Source organism: Phodopus roborovskii, unplaced genomic scaffold (assembly GCF_943737965.1).
Source record: "Phodopus roborovskii unplaced genomic scaffold, PHOROB, whole genome shotgun sequence".
Classification (NCBI taxonomy): domain Eukaryota; kingdom Metazoa; phylum Chordata; class Mammalia; order Rodentia; family Cricetidae; genus Phodopus; species Phodopus roborovskii.
Window position 1 is genome coordinate 19,037,384 of NW_026126514.1, and position 18,222 is coordinate 19,055,605.

Here is an 18,222-nt window from a genome sequence, read left to right on the forward strand (position 1 = left end):
TTGGTTGGTTTTGAGACGGAGTTATTCTATGTAGCCCTGGCTGTTTTGGAACTCATTCTACAGATGAGGCTGGCCTTGAACTCACAGAGGTAGACATTTCTTGAATTACATATTTGCATGCAAGAAAACATGCCTTCACTGTAGTTTTGATGCTGGGTTATATAATACTCCACAATGCATGTTTCCATTCCTGAAGTCAGCAGTGTGAGTCTGTTTTAAACCTCTGCGTGCCTCTGTCAGGCGTCATGAATTAATCTCCTCTGTTCCTTAGGTTTAAGACTTAGGGACCCAGCATTGTGAAAGAGCTCTGGATTCTTATTCTCCAACCACTTTCAGCTTTGATCAAGTGAGAGGCTCCTCATCCACCTCTCTGAGTGGCTAATACCGGCTGTTAGAGGGTCACTGCCATCCCGCCTCTTACTGTACAAGAATACAAGGAACAATTCATTGCAGGATTCCATTTGCTCACCCAACCCAACCACACTTGTAGATGCTTGCCCTAAGCCATGGCAGACCCACCAGCAGTGCAGATGGAGAATCCTCTCCCTCACCAGCCCAGATTCATGATGCCAAGCCAGCCTTGATTTTTCCTGCCCATCTGCTTTATTATATTGAATTTTCTCCTTATATGTTAAATGTAAATCCTCAGCTATATGCATGTGATAAGTGCATGAGAAATGCTGCATATTTATGTTTGTAAAAAGAAAATGATTTGAAGTAGTATACACCACAATGCCTATGAAGGAAAATGTGGGCACTGGCAAGGGCTTCGTATTTGATATTTCTGCATTCAATTTTCATGAGGTTATTAATTTTGTGATTTTTTTAAAAATAGGAATAAAAAACAGGATGGCTGTTAATAGGATTTAATATACCTTTTCATATGTTCTTAGTTGTGAAAAACAACAGAGTTAAATTGTCCGATCACTAGACATTGGAATAGTAGGCAGCTTTTGCATGAGGTTCTTCAAAGGGTACTATACAGAATTCAAAAGCTAGGCAGGTGTAAAAATGATACCTGGAACTGTTAATATAGAACAGTTGGGGACGCGGTTGCTTTCGGTTTCTCCTTGCATCACCCGGGGTCACCCGGGTTTTCCAGTTCTCTGCCATGTGAGCATGGCTTTTTATCTGATCTGGATTGAGTGCTGATAAGGCAACCCTGCTTGACTGTGACGTCCCCAGTGGTGGACATGGGCTTGGAGGAGAGTGGTCAGAGGCACAGGAGGCAAGGACATTACCAGAGACCCCCACACAGAATCATGCCACTTGCCCAGCGGTGCATGAGCCCTTTGGTCCTGTGGGATCCATTCAAGGGTTCGCACTACCACCCCAAGCACAAGCATCACCCGTGTATAAGCCAGGAATGGCTTCACAGTCCGCGTCTCACTGAACTTACCGCATCCTCTATATTTACAAGGTGCATACTGGGCTCTGTAGGCTGCTGGCAGTGCTGTGTCTAAGTCTCTGGTGTGGTGGGGGGTACATGTCCCTCAGAAGCCATTATCTCTGTGCCTCTACCGCAGCTGGTCCTCCCTTGTTTCAGTGGTGTTTGCTTGAGCATTCAGCATGAGTTGGTAATTTTAGCCTCTGAAACATTTTTGGAGAGTGCATCCCTCACATGTTAAAGTCAGAAAGGAGAATATCATCCTTAGACTTCAGGTTCTGAAAATGAGGTTTCCTCAAGGCACAGAGGTGATGAAGGGCTGTGCTGATCTCTAAAAGCCAGGGCTGAATTCTTACTGCCATCTCCACCTTGATCTCTTCCCATTGGGATCTGCCGAGGGGCTGTGGTCATAGTGCCCTGTGGGCCAGCAGGAGCTCCTGACCCATTTTGTCCATTGCTGTTAAACCATCACTAAAATGATAGTTGAGTAGCAGCCCTTGTTTGTAAAAGGAAGCCCATGAGATGTGGGGAGGCTTGAAAATTGGCCAGGATACACAGCCAGTTAATTGGCCAGGTCCCAGCCCCAGCCCATCTGATTGCAGAGGGCAACATTCTCACACCTAATGTCCACATAGAACCAAAGCTAGGAGATTACATTAGCGCTCCACACTGTGATATATGAAGAGGAGAAGGGAGATGTGGAGAAGAGATAAAAAGACCTCTTTACACCTAAGACCTCCATCTCATCTTACAAACAGCTTATTCCTGGACCTCCCCACCTTAGGCAACCCTTACTCATTTCCCTCTGCTTCCTACTAAAGAGTGGGTGCCACCAGCTGTGAGCCACTGAGGAGTCACCATGAGAGTCTTCAGTAATGATCACAGTCGGTCTTGTCAGAAAATGTGAAGGAGGTTCATTGTTTTTTCTGTTTTATCCTAGGGCTAATTGTGAAAGAAATCGGTTCTTCCACCTCCAGCTCTTCAGAAACAGTTGTCAAGCTTCGTGGGCAGAGCACTGACTCCCTTCCACAGGTACTAGGGGATTAAAATCTTTATGTTGGCAACTGGAGTTACAGACATGCTGTCCTAGTTAGGATCACTGTTGCTGTGAAGGGACACCTTGACCACGGCAACTCTTATAAAGGAAAACGTTTAATAAAGGAAAACGTTTAATCGAGGCTGCCTTACGGTTCAGAGGTTCAGTTCATTATCAGCATGGCAGGAAAGCTTGGTAGCACACAGGCAGCAGACATGGTAGTGGAGAGGGGCTGAGAGTTCTGTATCTTGATCCACAGGGAGCAGGAAGTGAACTGTGGACCACACTGGGCATAGATTGAGCATATAAGACCTCAAAACCTACCTCCACAGTGACACACTTCCTCCAACAAGGCCACACCTCCTAATAGTGTCACTTCCTATGGGCCAAGCCTTCAAATACACTAGTCTATGGGGGGGGGCATTCCAACACAAACCCCCGCACATGCTTGCATAGGACTACAATTCATACATACGTGCAAAATAACAACCAGAAGGAAACGAGTTATGACCAGGTACATACATTGTCACCATATTCTGAATTTATTTTCATCTCGTATGCTAGTTCCAATTATTTTGGGGTTTTATTTGGGTAGTTTTGTGTTTTGTTGTACACTCCTTTTACGAGGTAGCCTCTTGTAGACAGGCTTCTGTGTGTGCACCCAAGAAGGTGTGTTTGTATTTGTGTTGGGGTTGACTGGCCACCTCAGCAGGGTGGGAAGATCATTACTGAGTGTAGTAAATGGCAGGGCAGTTTCATTGAATTTCTAATGTGTGCTGAGCTACACTATCTATCTGCCAACTGTGGCCACTGGCGTAGCTCTTTAAAAATGTTTATATAATTATACACATCTTTTCCCTCTCCTTTCTTTCTCCTGGCGGTGTGGCTCACTTTGTACTCTACTTTTTGAGTTTTTGTTTGTTTGTTTGTTTTGTTTTGTTTTGTTTGTTTTGGGAGTTTACCCATTTTTTTGTACTTTCATAAAAGGAAGCCATACTTTGGAATATCATTTCTTAGTTTTTGGGGTTTTTTTGTTTGTTTGTTTGTTTGTTTTTGTTTTTTTTGTTTTTGTTTTTGAGACAGGCACCACAGCTGAGCAGCAAGTGTCAAACCTACAGCTCTGGGACATTTGTGTGCCTTGAGGGTTTGTGGTAATAACCAAATAATTCCATGTCTGAGGTCCTTTTGAGACCTGGAAAGACTATATCAAGTTTAGCAATGTCACTCAAATGTGATCCTTTGTAGCAAAATGTGCTCCTGGAATGTCTGTGTCTAGCAAAATGGTGTCTTGTTCCAACAAGATGTTCCTTGTAGTGCCAAACAGCAAACTTAGACTAGCTAGTTTCTTTATATCACTCAGTAAGCACCTCCCATTTGTGTTATTATCTGAACCAGTCTTTAACTATTTTCCACCAGGACCACTTGAGAAAATGAATTCAAAAAGCCTGCCACCTACTTGGAAGGACAGGACCTCTCTATGTGTCCAGGACTGCTGCTTTTTCATTCTGCATTTCAAAAATTATTTTTTATTTGTGTGCATGTATGTTCACATGCATCCAGGTACCTCTGGAGGCCAGAAGATAGTGTCGGATTCCCAGGGGCTGGAGTTACACACTGTTGTGAGCCACTGCTGTGGGTGTTGGAAACTGAACCTGGGTTTTGTACAAGAACAGTAACAACTAAACCATCTCTGCAGCCCCAGTTTCCACCTAGGTTTGGCAGTAAGAATTCTTTATATTCTGCACTGTTTAAAACTTGCTTCTTCAAGCTGTATTTCCTGAGTGATAATTGCTTTTCCATTTCTTATTAAAATATTAGTAGACCCAAGCAGGGAGGGTGTTCACAAGTTAAACTGCCCTATCCTGATGGGAAGATGAAGGCAGGAAGGAAGGAAGGAAGGAAGGAAGGCAGGCAGGCAGGCAGGCAGGCAGGCAGGCAGGCAGGCATTATTTTTATCTTAATAGCCTTCTTTTGCAGTAACTGCTGGGTTTCTCAAATGCTAGGAGTAGTTGCCTGCCTGTCTTTGTGTTGGCTATATACACCGGGGAGGAACACTACCCAGCTTGTACTAGCTGAGTGCTTAGGCAGAAGAGACATTGAAATACTCCGTAAAAGTCCCTTCCCCCAGAAGCCACAGGTTGGAAAGCACTTTCTACCATTTTACTTGACATTTTATGATTTTTGCAGCAGCTCTCTCTTCTGACCAAAGACATTACCTTTCCAAGTAGTCCATACCATTGCACTTTCTCACCCTCCCCTTTTCTTACAGACAATATGCCGAAAACCAAAGACTTCCACGGATCGACATAGCCTGAGCCTTGACGACATCAGACTGTACCAGAGAGACTTCCTGCGCATCGCAGGTCTGTGTCAGGACACTGCTCAGAGTTACACTTTTGGGTGTGGCCATGAACTGGATGAGGATGGCCTCTACTGCAATAGCTGCTTGGCTCAGCAGTGTGTCAACATCCAAGATGCTTTCCCGGTCAAAAGAACCAGCAAATACTTTTCTCTGGACCTCACTCACGATGAGGTCCCAGAGTTCGTTGTATAAGTCCCACCTGCGGGCAGCCCTGCGGGCAGCCGCTGTCTGCTGGAGGCTGTGGAGTCCGAGATTCTTTACATATTATTTGTGCCATATTTTTTCACCCCAAACTTAGCTCTTTCTTTATAATATCCATGATGGAAACAAAAGCCTTGGGACAATGCACTTTAAGTATTATGCAGAGGTAAAAGATACACAGAATGTACAAAGACAAGTGCCCGGATGTTTATTGACCCTTTGGGAACAAATGTGCTTTATAGTTTACCCAGCTTCCAGACTGTTAGGTTGTGGTGTGTGTGTTCTTCATATCTTGTTTTCTAGCTCAAATACATGTTTTTCACATGAAAGATAGATGTCAGGCATACCTGTTTGCTTGTGAATTTTCTTTTTCTAGCCACTCCCTCATGGAGCGCTTACGGTTCAAGAGGGAAGTTCTCTCTTCTTTTACTGAGAGCTGTTCTTAGTCCGTAGCCATTGCTGCCCCATAAGCGCTTGGCCCAAATTGAACCTGATGGTGGAAGCCTATGGTTCTAGCCAAAGATGAGCATGTAACGGAAGCGCACTGCAGAGTCCAGAAGATGTGTGCCGGGACTCCTTCACACCCCACAGTGCCACACCCACTGCTCTGTTCTTCCAGGAAGCGCTGGGCTTCACCTGTGTTCATGATGGTGCATTGTGTGGAGTTTACAAAGCTGATATATGTTAAAAAGAAAAAATGGAAATGTCTTCAGAAAAGTTTGTTTTGTTTTTTCTTTGTTGTTTTTCAATGATGGCAAACAAATGGCAATGCTAGTTTCTGCTTTAAAAAGAAATGTATATGTTATACATATATAGTTACATGGGACTATATGTGTTTATATGTGTTTAAAGCTTAATGACTCCTCATTTGGACTTCCATGTACGCCTTGCACACAGAGAATTCCTTGTTTGATGTTGAGGATATGTTCCTGAAAGAATGGTAGCCACAGACAATCAGCTGATAAGTACAGAGTTAAGAGTGACTTTCCTTGTGTGCCTTCGGCCAAGATTCTCAACCCCAATTGTATAACAAGACTTATCTGGGGAGCTTTTAAAACAAGCCTGGGTCCTACCCCAGGCCAATTTAAATCAGTCTCTTGTGGGTGGGGCTCAGGTAAAAATGTCTTGCTTGTAAAGTTTACCAGGTAGAAGTAATGCACAGTAGGATTGGAACCCATTGATCCCAGAGTGTCTTTTTATTAGTTTTGAAATAAAAGTCTACAGGGGATACTAGTGATTGTGAATGGGCCATTTCTAAGACAGTCACTGCCCTGCTGCTGTTACAGTGTATAATGAAAGCAAGCCAGGAGAATGAGTTTATCAACTTGATATGCAATGAAAATGTTGCTCGCACTTCAGGAGAGAACTTCATAGCACAAAGTCTTTCTAGGGGATGTTTTTAATGATTTAGTATTTTACAGCATTTGTTTACCATATTTTGATACTCCATTTTTGCTATCTTCCAGGTTTTATTAAAAAAAAAACTATGTATTATTTTCTAAAGAAACTCATATTTTTGTACAAAATCATGTTTTCAAGTAACGAAGAAATAGATTTAGGGTACAGCAGAGCATAAGCAGTGTTCCCTGTGGATGGGAGTCAGGGTTACAGAACCGGTGGCGGCCACAAGCCTGCCCCACCCCAGGCTGCCCTCCTGTGCAGGCACAGTAACTCACCCAGTAACTCCCACCTGACTCTGAAAAAAGAAGAAAACAAAAGTTCTGTGGCCGTGACATTATTTTGCTTTTGTGGAATGCTTTTAGAAGAACCAAAGTTTCTGATACCAGAATGTAACTCAGTCTCCTCGCGGAAGGATGAAAGTTGAAGGGATGACTTAATGACTTCTTTTGCTTATGAGTCATTACATAACCTCACTATTTTTTATAGAGGCTTAGGGGCCAGACCCTGTTGAAGTTGGTACTCTTGAGAGCCCAGATTGCCATGCTGTGTGTTCGCACAGCCTTTCAGCATCGCTTGCAGATACAAAGATGAAAAAGTTGCTTAATTGAACAGATGTGCTCAATAACTTTTTTCCTCTCTGCTCCAGAATCCAGTCTCCAGGGTTCTGCCAATGGCATTGCTTTTCATCACTCTCCTTCAGCCAGATTTGGGAATGAATAGCCTTATGGATTTTCAAAGATGAAACCTGCTAGGAAACATTTTTAGCTTTTCCATTCATGGTAGAATTGTACACAGATATGTATGTGGAAATCCATTTTGAATAACTGACATTTTTGTATTGGGAAATTGTTTTTAAAAAGAAAAGAAACGTATACAGCTGTTATTTATGCTGTGTTTGTTAACATGTCTGTTGCTGGTTAATACACCGGTTTGGTCTATGTCACTGCTCCGCGTCATCTGCATTTGTATTTGCAACAGTGAGCTTTATATCTAAGTAAGCTGTAAATAATCCTTTCTGTGAAAGGATCCTCATGTTGGGATGATACTGAAATATGTTAAAAAAAAAAACTTGCATTTATTTTGTAATTATTTCTTATAGGTGTTTCATGGTAAGATCAGCAGTCAATAAAGTTAACTTTTTGGCCTTTAAGGTGTCTTATTATTATTAGACTCCAGAAGAAGTGCTTGTGTGCTTTCTTTGTGTTCTTCTGGCCCATAATAGAGGATATTTAAGGCAACCTTGTGATGATGGTGAGAAATGATGCTGAGTTCTGTGGTACCCAGATTAGAACTGCACACGTTAGTCCTCATGCCTGGTGATTACTGTGCCAGCTAGTATAGGTATTAAGGGCTTTTCCAAATAGTTGTAGCAAAGTCACACACTGCTGTCTCATCAGAGGCTAAAAGGACACATATGTATGTATTGTGTGTGTACATGTGGGCATACATGCACCACAGTGCCTGTGTAGAGGTTCTGGGAATTTAACTCAGGTTGTTGGGCTCAGCAGTAAGTACCTTTGTGCACTAAGTCATCTCCCTGGCTCTCAAAAGGCTAACTTTTTTTTAATGTTTTTAATTAAAGCAATACCTTTCCCATAAGCATTTAAGACGGTCACAGTTGTTTCTAAGTGGTTGCATTCATAAGGGTGAAGGCCCCGAAACATAAAGGGAAGGAGCCAGGAACTGCATCCAGAGATGACCTCTGCAAAGCCTAGCTCACCCTCAAAGACAGACCTTACCCCCCTGCTCCAGTTTTCTTGGCTACAGAGAGGCAGTATTAACTCAAAGGACTATTTAAGAAATAAGTAAGGTAATAAGGTACCCTGGTGAGTAGAATGAGAGATAAGAGTTTTCAGAACTTCAAACAGGCATTTATTTAACTCTTACAGAATAGTCATTTAGAAACCCAGAATCTAAAATGAGAGGTTGGGGCAGGGGAGTGTGTTTGTTGTGTAACACTGAGGTTTGCAGACAGGGACCCAAGCATGCTAGCAAGCAGTATACCACTGGGTTATATCCCAACTTCCTTTTGCTGTTGTGTGGTATATATGTGTTCATGAATGCATGCGTAGGCCCAAAGTTAACATTGACCGTTATATCCCCAATACACCAGAGCAGTCTCATGCTGAACCTGGAAGTCACTAACAGCTAGTCCCAAGCGCTGGGATTACAAGTGGCCATCACACATCCCTGGCATTTATGTGGCTTCAGGGAACCCAAACTCCAGTCCTCATGTTTGCAAAGCAAGTATTTTACCTACAGGCCATCTCCCCAGCCTTTTTATTTATTTATTTTTTCCAGGCAGGATCTTACTGAATTGCCTGGGCTGGCCTTGAACTCATGATCCTCCTGTCTCTGCCATTAATGAATTATAGGCCTGTATCAGGCCTAGCTAAAACCAGAACATTTCAGTGGGATGTTATTCATGAATGTTGCAGAGTACCTGGTAAATTGAAGTAGGGTTGCTGTGGAATAATGCTTCTGTACACTGAATTATATTTTGCTATGATTCATTTAATGAACAAGTTGAGTGTCCAATAGCTGAACAGAAGAAAGTTAGGCAGAGAAAACCAAACTGAGAATGATGGGCTAGGGAAGGGTGGAGTGAGGGAAGTCGCCGGCGAGATGGAGAGCAAGTTGAACACACAAAATGGGATAGATGTAAAAGCCAAAAGGGCCTGGGCAGCACATAGATTAATAGAAATGGGTTTAGTTGTAAGAGCTAGTTAGTAACAAACCTGAGCTACTGGCCAAGCATTTATAATTATGAGTAAATCTCTATGTTGGTTATTTGGGAGCAGTCAGGACAGGAAAACTACCTACATAAGTTGAAATTGATGGAAAAGAAAACCAGGTCAGTTGTTATTTATCCAGTGCTATATCCATCTTATCTAATCTTCAAGTCATTCAAGGAATTGTCATTCTTATTTCACCAGTGAATGGTACTATTTAAACTTTCTTAATTTAAATGTTTGAGTAATTTTGTCTGCATAAATGTATGAGTACCATGTGCATGCCTAAAGCCAGCAAAGGCCAGAGGAAGATGTCGATCCCCTGGAGCTGGAGTTACAGGTGGGCAGGTGTTGGCATGTGAACGCCAGGTACTGAGCTCCAACCAAGAGCAGCAACTGCTCTGAACTGCTGAGCCATCTCTCCAGCCTCATGAATCAGTTTAAAACCCAAATCTATACAAAACCTTTCCTGTTGTACATACCAAACTAACCAATGCCCTTAGACAAAACAGACACTAATAGAGAAGAAACACATTTTTGGGGTAAAAGCAATATTTGCTAATTAAGTGATTAGTTTTTTAGCGGCCAATATGTCAAACATATAGGAGGCTTATACAGGTATTGCCTTGGCACAACAGCGATGAAGGCTTGGGCATGAGGAGTAGGGTAGCAGAGGCCTTTTTGGGGGAAAGACTATGCTTGAATAGGGGCCTTCTGGCAGGATGGGGCTAGCCAAAGGTTCAAAAGTCACAAAGCAGTGGTCTTCTGGGGCCCTGTGAGGACCTCCAGGGACCAATTGGCTTGAGTAATTAGTTACTCTTCTGCTTAGCTATGAAAGGTCTTTGATGCAAAGAGAGACCTTTGGGTCTTGTTTTGATTTGTTTTTGTTTTTCCTCAATGTAAGAAGTCACACTGAAGGCTGTTATAGAAGGAAGAAAATGTGTATTGGTTTGAGATTAACAGACGGATAGTGCTTACAGATGGTTAGTGATGGGAAGCAAGACTAGAGAGGATGGCCAAAGTCTGAACAGGATTTGGCAATGAGATAGCAGAATCAAAGGGCTATTAGGCGCACACGTCATCTTCTACCCCACTAAATACTAGAGAGCAGGTGGTTATGCTCTTGGCCAAGGTCCTGGGAAGATGACAGTTACCTACTTACTCTGTATTATTAGTGATATGTATACTGTGTGAATACTTTGCTTGTTAAAAATAGTTCCAGTGACTACCATTCCCCAACTCTCTTCAGTGTCAGCTGCTCATTAAAAAAAGACCTGTAGAGCATAAGCCAGCCCATGACTCAGGGCTAGCCTGGAGCATCTGGCCAGTTTCTTCCAGGGTGGTTCTGTAGGTAGAACTAATATGCCCAAGAGTTGAGCCTGTTCAAAGCTGAACCTGAGCAATATGGACCAGCCAACCTCCTGCCCCTAAACTCCCATGAGCCTTGCTTGGGATGGACTAGGTCTCCAGGGTGTCCAAGTATATTGCATTTCATGAGAATGACATTCCTCTCTCAATACAACTGCTAGAGGGACTGAAGCTCAGATGAGGCAATGGTCTCACTGTATCAGAGCATCTGAATAGATCCACCCTCACTAGGGGAGAGTATTACATGCTGTTAACTGAGTGTGAGGGTGGGACCACGGAGTGCTGTCAGATGTTTTTAAATCCTCTGCTACTGTTTTATTTGCTTCATCATTTCTCAGATGCTTTATGTACATTGATGCCCAAGCAGCAGATAATGAAAGTAAGTTACTCCACCTAGCCCTTTGATTCTTAAGACACACACGTAGAGTCAACAGAGGAACTTGACTTCTGAAAAGTCCTGCTCAAATGTCCTGGGCCATTATAGGTGACAAAGTTAAATACTCCCAAGAGATTAATCGAATTCTATAAACATGGCAGAGCTATAATTAACCAACTCATTACAAGGGGTGGGTGTTTACCCATCTGGTGTCAACTGTAATCAGCTGAGGTCTCCTCCATGCATTGCTGTCATTACTGCAAGAGGTTGATTTTGTTGGAACAGACAGCTCTCAGCTGGGAAAGGAATTGTGTTTCAGGTTCGCTTCGAAATTGTCTGAGATTTAGAATACGCATCCCAACTTCCCTTGTTGGCCTGTTTCACCCAGGGATACTATTAGAGGCTTTTTCTTTGTGCATTAGTATCCACCTGCTAAGGAAGGCAGGTGGAGGGACTCCCAAGCAGATGGGAGGATGACGGCAGGCCCTGCAAGGTAAGAGTGAAATCTCAGGTTTTATTTCTTAGTTCCTCCATACTCAATATATTAAATAGCATCAGGTGAGCCAGGCTGGATGAAGTGCTTCAAACCCTGTCAATCGTGGAGTTGAAGACTGTTCCCTCTTCCCCATCCTTACCCCAGCAACCTGCCCGCCAAGTTCAGAGCAGCGCTTGAAGATCTGGCATCATGGAAAAATGGTTTAGAAAATATTACCTTCTGATCCACAGAGGTGAAAGGAAGGGTTTGGAGCTGCCCAGGGTCTTAGGATTCTATCCCTAAATTGTCTCTGGGTGGGAGAAGCTTTTTAGAAAAACTAAGGAACTTGTGTGAAGGCTTTTCGATATCGAAGCATCAATATGAACAGGTGGGATGATTAATTTTTCAATTTAACTGGATGAATAAAAGCCCTGGGCACTGGTGAGACACACCCTTTGATGTACCTTCAAGGACTTTCCCAGAGACGGTTAGCTGAAGGAGGGAGAGACATACCTTGAATGCAGGTGACATCATCCTGTGGACCCAGTCCAAGAATGAGTGAGAAGCACTCACACTCACCCATTCACTGCAAATGCCTGTCTAGAGAATCAAGGGCTTCCCCACCTGTCAGAAGGAAACAAGCGTCCCTAAGCTGCAACAGGCAGGACCTGGTCCCACTGTCATTCGGGTCAGGGTGGATTGTCTCCCCAGAGTCATGAGTCCAAAAAAAAAAACCTCTCCCAAGTTGTTCATGTCACACCCTGCCACAGCAGTGAGGAAAGAAATGAACACAATGGGTAAGAATCGGTAAGTGCAGTAGGAGGCTTCAATAGGCAGCCAAACTGATACTCTGTGTTTCTAAAGACTAAAGCTGCAATAATGTGCATTATTTCCCATCAGCTCCAACCAAAGTGCATCTTTTCCTCCACGATGGAGTGATGAAGGCTGGCTCTCCCGTCTAACCTTAAATAACTTTAAAAATATGTGCAAACTATGTTTTTGATATTTCACGATTGGCTGTGGAGTAAACACCACAGAGATGGGAAGCAGGCACGGTTTTCATTAGTTCAGTACCTAGAGAGCTTCCAGGCCACAACAGGGGGATGGCACCCAGTAGAGCCAGGGTCCTCTTGCATGGGAAAGGGAAGGTGAGAAATGGCCAGCACTAACAAGGCTGAATATTGAGAGGAGAAGACAGAACAGAGGACTTAGTACAGACTATGAGGAAAACACTCGGGACAGGAAAATAAGCCACAGAAAGGAGAACAAAGTCCTGGATGGAGCTGAGACAGGACAGGAGCTGTCTGCATCCCTACCTGTTGGAATAAAAAAAAAAAAAAAAAAAAAAAAAAACCTAGTGAGTATTAACACTGAGAAGTAAATCAAGACTGACAGCTGCTTGTGGTCAGTCTTGCCTAACCATTAAATCAAAACTTCCTGAGTACTGAAAGGAAGGTACCACAGCTTAGAATTTTATACCCAGCCAAAATCTGTTTCAAAAGCAAAGATGAGCCAGGTAGTGGTGGTGCACTTCTTTAATCTCAGCTCTGGGGATGCAGAGTTCCAGGACAGCCAGGACTATTAAGCAGAGAAACTCTGTCTCAAAAAAAAAAAAAAAAAAAAAAAAAGAAAAAGAAAAAGAAAAAAGAAAAAAAAATTAACACCAGCAGATCTGTACAAGATGTGTTATTGGAAATCTTTAAGGAAAAAAAATAGTTTTATTTATGAAAAACTGGATCCACAAAAAGAATGAAGAGACTTAAAAATAGTAATTTTTAAAACAGTTTAGACATTTAATAACTTCACAGTTTGAAATCCTTTACAAAATAATTGGCTATTTGAAGCAGAAACAAAAGCAATAGATTATGAAGTGTATGAACATATATGGAGAGAAGAAGTCTGGCCATAATAGCACAAAAAAGCAGGAAAGATGAAAATGTACTATCAAAAGAGCTAGAAATTTGTTTTCTATAAAAAGCCAATAAATGAACATTTTTAGGTTTTGTCAGTCGGGTGAAGTATGTTAGAACTACACGCCTCTGCAATTACAGCATAGAAGCAAAGGAGCAAAGGATCATGGATCTGTTCCAAATAAGAGATACACACACACACACACACACACCAAAACAAACAAAACTACAGGTAGAAGGCTGCTTTTGGCTCCCAGCCTATCCATGATGGGCAATCTTGAGTGTCAGTGTGAATGAACTGAAAAAATGTCTAGATTAGTAAGGTGTGCCCCAGTATATCTGTAAGGACATTTCAGAGAGGACTGGACCAGATGTAGGGTGCAGCATCCCGTGGGCTGAAGGCACAAATGGGTTGAGAAGAAAATGAAGACGCCTTCTTTCTGGGCATCCTTGCTGCTGTAGTGAGAGTTGCTCTACACTGACATGTGTGAGGAAAAGCCACGTAGTTACCTCTGTGTGTTTACATGTTAAGTGCATGACAAACGATCATGAAGGACACTTAACAAAGTTATGTGCAAATCTGAGGAGATGACCTAAAGACATAAAAAAAAAAAGACAACTTTTGCTGTCATCTTCTAAACTACATATTCTTCTCAGGAAGTTAGTATTTTAGAGCAACGGATCCTAGGCTGGAGGGGTAATTTAGCAGGCAAAGGTGCTTACTGCCGAGCCTGATGACCCCAGGTTTGAACCCCAGAACCCACATGGTAGGAGAAACTGACTCCAACATGTTGTCCCATGACCTTCACATGTATACACACACACCTTCATTAAATAAACATAAATTTTAAAAATTAAAAGTAGACTAATTCAGGGAGTAAATATTTTCTTGGGAATAGTGTCAGAGGTAGAATGCATTGTATGCAGAATACTAGAGAGTTGCCACACAGAAGTGAGAGAGTTCCACAGAACAGAGCTAAATAAATGTTTGGAGTGGAGTTGGGAGAGAAAGGGACCTGCAGACAGACAGACAGACATCAGGGCCTGCAGACAGACATCAGGACCTGCAGACACTGAAAGCCAGCTGGTATGCACACATGTATAATAAGGAGAGAGAAGGCTTACAAGAAATTACTTCAAATGAAGATAGGTTTGCCCAGACTAAGAGTGGGGGGAAGCAGGGAACACCCAGAAACCAAGTAATGAAGACAAGTTCAGGACAGATCATTAGGCAATTTCCAAAAACTCAGGGAAGTCTCATAATGTGTTTGGTTTTTAAAGAATGATATGGGAGGTTTACAGGTCTGTGAAGAACATAGAAAAAGTCGGAGGTACAAATATAGATGAACAAATAAAGTAGAATTATCTGAGTATTGTATTATCTGAGGACAGTGGCATTGCATGGCTCACACTGCTGGCTCCCGAAGCCAACACTACTTACAGAAATAGTGTTAGTCGTGGAGGAGGGAATTGTGTCTGAAGGGAGAATATGTGTGAAGGGGCCACGGGTGAATAAACAAGCAGATATTATAAAAATGCGATTTTAAAAGTATGGATGTAGACCGGGCATTGGTGGTACACGCCTTTAATCCCAGCCCTCGGGAGGCAGAGGCAGGTGGATCTGGATCTCGGTGGGTTTGAGGCCAGCCAGGTCTACAGAGTGAGTTCCAGGACAGGCTCCAAGGCTACACAGAGAAACTCATTCTCAAAAAACAAAAAAGAAAAAAGAAAGAAAGAAAGAGAAAGAAAGAAAGAAAGAGCGAGAGAGAGAGAAAGAAAGAAAGAAAGAGCGAGAGAGAGAGAGAAAGAAAGAAAGAAAGAAAGAAAGAAAGAAAGAAAGAAAGAAAGAAAGAAAGAAAGGAAGAAAGAAAGGAAGGAAGAAAGAAAGGAAGGAAGAAAGGAAAGAAATATGCATGTAAATTCTTTTTTTCTGAGACCACAGTGTGAGTTGAAGTCATGAGGTGTGGGGGTGGTACCTTGTAGTCTTTGACTTTTAAATTATACTAATGTACCACTTGGAAACAATGTTTTACTTTTTGTGTGTTTTGTTTGTTTGTGTAAGTAGCCCTGGCTGTCCTGGAACTCAGGCTGTAGGCCAGGTTGGCCTTGAACTCAGACACCCACCTGCCTCTGCCTTCCAAGTGCAGGGATTAAAGATGTGTGCCACCACCGCCTGGCTAACTTTTTCTTTTAAAGAGCAAAATTATTTCCCACACTAACACTGAACGGCTCTTAGTGAAAGCCACGAAGAGGCGATGGCAGTGATGCGGCTTGTGTCTGGGAAGCGTGCTGCTGTGTTTGTGTAGAAAAGATAGAATTTGAGTGCATCGCCCAGCACGCTGCCGCTCCTCCCGAGGTTCACTCTTCCTGGCAGTGAACTCGGCCTATTCTGCGATGTGTTAGGATATTAATGAAAAAGACTTTGGGAGGCCACATGGGAGTTGTTGGTAGGAAGGTACCAGAAGGTGAGGCGGCTCCCCCTTTCTGGGCAGCCAAGGAAGCCCCTGAGAACAACCTGTCTCTAGTTTCCTGGGTGAGAACAGCCAGCAGATGGGTGTCTGGTAACCCAATGCCCCTGTTAAAAGGACCCAAGTCAATTGTTCCACCTGGCCCTGGGGCTGGCTCTGCCTCCAGTTTCAGCTTCAAGCCTGGGGTTGGGGGGGGGGGGCGGCTGAGGACAAAAAGTGGAACCTGAGACCCTGTACTCATAGGGAGGGGCTGGAGACACAGAGGGTGGGGCGCCTGGAGTTGAGGGAGGGGATGCTCATCACAAGTTTGTGAGCCAGTCCACCCTAGTTCAAGGACTCACACGGGAGCTTCTGTAAATGCCTATCAGAGCCTCCAGAAGTGCTGCCAAGGACCGCCGTACACTCAGCCATCCTTTGACCTCTGTCAGAAGGCTGCTGGAAGCACACACCCTGCCTATGGCTCCAGGCAGCTCTCTCTACCTGAGTCCTTTCTTCTCCTCTGTCCCTAAGTTCAGAGGCAAGGGGAACTCTGCGCCTCGGGGTCTAGCCTGAATGCTGAAACCCAGCTCTGGTGATTGGTACAGCAGGAAGCAGGAGGCAGGATGCCGGGCGGGGCTTCTCCTGTAGGTCATTGCCATCTCTCATCCCAGCCATCTCCAGAGAGTGATGGTGTGAAAAGGGAGGGATGGAGAGCAATAGGGAGATTGAAGAGTGAAGATGGTGAAAATTAACAGAGCTTTCTTTATTCTTTAAAAATTACAGGAAGTTGTATACATAGGTACAGGGACCATTCCCCACCCACCCAGCTCCTATTTGCGGTAACATCCTAAAGACCTGGTTAGTGCTGGGCCTGGCGTAGAAAGGGACCCAGTTAACACTGGGTTTAACAACAAGGGGAAGTTCTGTAGTCACGTGTCAGGGAACCAGGTGAGTAGGCTAGGTCACAAATATGTCTCCCCTTGGGAGATCCACTGATCATCTCTCCTTCTGGTCTTAGCCCACCAATTCTAAAGGTGGCATGTCCCTACCCTGTAGAGATTTTTCAATAGCACCTGTCCCAACCTCCAATTCCAACTCACTAACCCATTTATTTGTTAATTCTTTGATGGTCTCCTCTGACACCACAGTGTAGGCTCTGAGAAAGCTTGCTGATGGGAGTAATAATCCCAACCTCGCAGGGGTGCAGCCCAGAGCGGTGATACACCCGCCCATCCTTCTGACCCCTCTTGGAAACCTGCTGTACCAGGTGCACACATACCCCACCCAGCTTCTAGATCAGCTATGTAGAACAGCAGGCAAGTGATGAACTTAGGTAAGTGAATATAGTAACATTCAGCTACAGAAGTGTACTCATCCTAAGTTACATTTCATTTGTTTGTTTGTTTGTTGGTGGAGTGAGACTGATATTAGGATGGAGTTTTGCCTACTTGGTGTTAATTTTCCTCCACCTCCATCCTTGGAAGCTGTTGATGTACTGGAGTGTTCACGTTGTGGATTACATTTTAATAAATGGGGACAACAAGCAAGGATTATCCTAAGCAGGCGGCTTAGCCACATCACAATACGAGATGCTTTTGCTCAGCACTGGAGAAGATGAAAGCACATTGAACAGTATGAAATGAAGAAACCCGCTTTCAGAAGCAACTAGAAGGGACACCACTAGAAGCACCTGAAGAGGGCAGACCTCCAGTGGTCTTCATTCTGCAGAGGACAGTGGGAATTCTCTTTCATCCCAGTCAGGGTGTTATTGTGACCAAATGCAAGTGTGCATCTTCAGATGTTCCAGGAGACTCACATTCTGTGGTTTACCGGCCAGGGGGAGGGGGGCACAATGATTCCTTCTTTGGCATGGCCCAAGTCAACGGAGGCAGCCCCGGAGACCACCGGCCGCGATGGCATGGCTTCTTGTTCCGTCCTGTGCTTCAGAACGGTGAGCAAGAGAAGGGATTGGCTTCTGGAACATCTGTCTCCCTAGTCTCCTTGATTGGCAGATGAGTGACTCCCAAGCATAGTCTGTGGGAAAGGGGAATGATTTTCTGGAGCCTTAATCTGATTGCAGGCGGCTTTGGTTGTGTGTGCTCTTGTCATTTACAAACGGGGAAGGAACACCACTGGGTGTTCTGCAAGCCTGAGTGAATCTGGATGAATCCTACACCAGGGGTCGGGGTGGGCGGGGTGGCTTCAGATGGAGCGGGGCTTTCCTGGGTCCTGCCTGTTCCCGACTGCAGCCTGACCTCTGGTGGTTCACAAGAGAGCGGCTCACCAGAGCAACCCCAGGGGAAAATAAATGATAGGCTTGGAAATGCTACCTGAACTCCACAGAGGCTCTTGCCAACACTGGGACTAGCAGAGGAGACTACATCAGCTTGTGGGTTCTGTGGTTCCCTGTTCACCTCCAGCTGGTGTGGAAGGCGTGCACTGATAGGTGATTATTCACACCCTGGCTTCTTTTCTTTCCCAAAGCCACTTCTGGGGAATGACAGAGCTGGCTCTGCTACAGGGATGG

General features: G+C 43.9%; 1 protein-coding gene across 2 annotated transcripts in view; it reads left to right on the forward strand.

Annotated features, from left to right (window-relative positions):
- Nucleotides 1-7,537, forward strand: part of Frmd6 (FERM domain containing 6) — a 71,086-nt gene extending 63,549 nt beyond the window's left edge. For both annotated transcript variants that reach the window (XM_051195957.1, XM_051195958.1), the window contains exons 13-14: nucleotides 2,328-2,419; nucleotides 4,693-7,537. In XM_051195957.1, coding sequence (XP_051051914.1) covers nucleotides 2,328-2,419; nucleotides 4,693-4,977 — 377 coding nt within the window. In that variant the 3' untranslated portion in view covers nucleotides 4,978-7,537. The remainder of the gene's footprint in view (nucleotides 1-2,327; nucleotides 2,420-4,692) is intronic.
- Nucleotides 7,538-18,222: the final 10,685 nt, after the last annotated feature.